This window comes from Pteropus vampyrus, unplaced genomic scaffold, assembly GCF_000151845.1.
Source record: "Pteropus vampyrus isolate Shadow unplaced genomic scaffold, Pvam_2.0 Scaffold356, whole genome shotgun sequence".
NCBI lineage: Eukaryota > Metazoa > Chordata > Mammalia > Chiroptera > Pteropodidae > Pteropus > Pteropus vampyrus.
In genome coordinates this window covers 286,356-289,454 of record NW_011889137.1, presented here as the reverse complement: position 1 = coordinate 289,454, position 3,099 = coordinate 286,356, and the positions used below count along the sequence as shown (strand labels likewise).

The window sequence follows — 3,099 nt, the reverse complement described above, 5'->3', positions numbered from 1 at the left end:
GGAGAGGGGCAGGCACTCCCAGGTCACGGACAGGAAGAGCCAAGCTCAGGACGGTTATGCCCAGGGTGACACGGCTGGTTGGAAGCAGAAGCGAGACCCACCAGACCCTGGGTTTACGCGTCTTGCTATGGTGTCTTCCGTCGAGGGACGTGCGGTCAGGACCCCTGCCAGCTGGTGTGGGGGCCGGCGCCTGGGACCACCGGGCCCCAGTCCTTCAGCGCCTCCCAACCTGAAGCTGGGGTCTCACTCTTGCTCACTGCAGATGGGACGTAGCTTCTCCCAGCAAGCAGAACCAGAAGGTGGGCCCTGGGCCGGGACCCCCCGCGGGAGCCCCCTGGGACCTGCCTGCCTTCAGAAAGTGCTTCCGGCATGCTCTCTGCCCTGGCCCCTCCTCCAAGGGCAGGCTTGGGGTCTGCAAGCAGCTGCAGATGCTTGCAAGGGTCAGCGGTGTCAGCACTGGTCCAGAGCCAGGCTGGACACCAGCCCCAGTTTTCAATAGCTGTGTGACCTTGGACAGGTCACCTCAGGCTGAGCCTCATTCCTCGGCTGTCACATGGGAGGCCTGGAAGCTTTAAATCACATCTTTAAATCTTTAAATCCCGTGGGGAGGTGGGATGCATGTTCCTTCTTGGATCCGGGCAGACCAGGGGGCCTATGTGACTTCCAGGCTTAGTCATGAAATGCTGCACTGCCGCCTTGTCACTCGTGACCCACACTGCAAGGAGGCCCCAGCAGCCAGCACCGAGTGGCTGGCCACACGAGGGTGCCACCACGAGGGACTCCTCCAGTCCACTGTCATCGTCCTGCAATTTCAGGACAGATGCCCACCCCGCCCTCCCAGATGCCTCCCAGATGGACGTTTTCTGGGGCCACTCAGTGTTGGCCACGACGTCTCTGAGAACATGAGCTAGACCAGCAAACCCTTTCCAGCCCTGAGAGGCGCCAGTCTGGGAGGAGGGGACAGGCTCCTGGAGGCAGGAACAGGCCACCCGGCCTCCCCTTGCTCTGGGCGCACAGGCACAGGGACATCCGCCCACACCGGTGTCTGCCTGGCGCCCTCATACCTCCCAGGTACGTGGGTTCACACTCGTGTGCCCGCGAGTCCACCGTGTGCACTGCCACGTCGAGAGCCACCACGTTTTGGTGAGATTTCTCTGGTTCCGAGGACAAACATATCAGAGCTCCAGCCCTGACTGCGAAGGTGCCCAGCTGTGCATCCCTTCTCCACGGGGAGCCGAGGATTCTGGGTCAGCGTCCCCACCCTGGGCCTGCTCGCCGTGGTCAGAATCAGCCGGGGCTGGAGGGAGAGGGAACAGGGCAGCTTGGCACCCTGACTGTCTTTCTTCTGCTGCCAGGGGGAGCGGATGGGAAGCTGTGACTCAGTGCTCATGATCGGCGCGGGGCACAGGGCCCGGACGCGGCTCTGGGCTCAGTGGGCGGTGAGTGGCAGCTGCCTTCTCCGCCCTCCCTGCTACGAGTGAGGCACGTGGGACCTGCCGGAGGGGACCCTCTTCCGCCTCAGGACTACGGCGGCTACCGAGCCCCTCGTGCTGGGGGATTGCGAAGCTTGGCTCGAACATCACTGCGCTGGATTCTCACAGCCCCACGGGGCTGCGTGCTCTGAGCCCCGTTTCACAGGACCCCGGGCTCAGGGAAGCGAAGCCACCTGGCCCGGGGCACAGTTGCGAGGGCGGAGCGGGGTCATGAGCGGAGCCTTGCAGCCTGGTTACCAGGACCCAGAACCGGCAGCCCGAGATGTGTGTGTGCATGTGCACTCGTGTGTATGAACACATGTGTGTCTGTGTGTCCGTGCGTGTGCACACGTGAGGGCTCTTTGTCCTCAACTGTTTACTGGAGCCTCTCTCTGACCCCAGCCACACTGGGCGGGCCGCAGTCAGCCTCCCGTTGGGTGGCTCCCTCTGCCTGGATGCTGGGCGTCGGCTGGACCAGGGTGAGTGGGCTGATGGCCAGGGTAAGCCATGAGAACCCAGGAGTCCAGCCCAGGACGGACGTTTTCTGAGGCCACTCAGTGTTGGCCACGACGTCCCTGAGAACATGAGCTATTCCAGCAAACCCTTTCCAGCCCTGAGAGGCGCCAGTCTGGGAGGAGGGGACAGGCTCCTGGAGGCAGGAACAGGCCACCCGGCCTCCCCTTGCTCTGGGCGCGCAGGGCAGAGGCCTGAGGGACATCCGCCCACGCTGGTGTCTGCCTGGGGCCCAGGTCAGACCAGCCAGACAGGGCCAGAGCGCAGCAGGCCGGGGGGAGGGTGGGCCTCCGAGGGTCGGGGGCACAGTGAGCACGTCACACTGCTGCAGGGCGCGTCCCTTGTCCCTCCATCCAGCATTCACGGCTCACACCCAATGCTCCTCTGCAGGACAGGGCCTTGAGGCCAAAACAGGCTGTTGCAGACGGTGGCCAGGAGAGAGGCACGCGGGGTCCCAGCGGGGTTTTGGAGGCTGGCTGGGAAACCCCGGCTCCGGGACGCCCCGGGACTCTGCTGCACCCTCTGGGCCTCCGCTGGTCGCCCAGCGAGCATCGGGTACATGCCAGCCGTGCGCCCACACCGAGAACACAGGAGCCCAGTGTCCTCCCAGCTGACCCGGGAGCAGAGCACCGCCCAGCCCATCGGGGCAGGGCACGGGCCAAGCACGTCCCTGGCCGGCTGTCACCGGGACCTGCCCGGACTCCCAGCCCCAAGCCCACCCTAGGACTCCCCAGAGCTCCGCTGTCAGGCAGGTGGCCTGGTGGTCTGGGTGGCCTGTCTGGCTCTGGGTACTGACCAGGCTGACTGGTCTGGGTCCTGGGCAGATGTGGGAGCAGCTGACACCACATCTGAACACTGGACCCGAGGAGGCCACAGCCAGGCGGGAGGCTGGACGCAGGAAGGTGCCTCCGGGTCCTCGCCCTCATCAGCCTTGGTGATGGCTGGTGGCTCCACGCCTCCCGCGGTGTCCTCATGGGAGCAGGAAGCGCGGCCACTCGGTTTTGTTGGGCGTGTGGGGAGAGCATGGGGCTGGCCCCCCACCCAGTTATCCTGCCCGGGGCCTGCAGTGTGGGCCACCCCCGCCTCATACCCAGCGCCCTCAGCTCACTGCAAA

General features: G+C 65.2%; 1 protein-coding gene across 1 annotated transcript in view; it reads left to right on the top strand.

Moving 5' to 3' along the window:
* The window catches only part of CPNE7 (copine 7), a 20,792-nt gene extending 19,168 nt beyond the window's left edge, over positions 1 to 1,624 (top strand). The window contains 3 exon segments of the mRNA XM_011379153.1: positions 1,072 to 1,143; positions 1,356 to 1,439; positions 1,523 to 1,624. Of these exon segments, the coding sequence (XP_011377455.1) occupies positions 1,072 to 1,143; positions 1,356 to 1,439; positions 1,523 to 1,624 (258 nt within the window).
* The last annotated feature ends 1,475 nt before the right edge of the window (positions 1,625 to 3,099 follow it).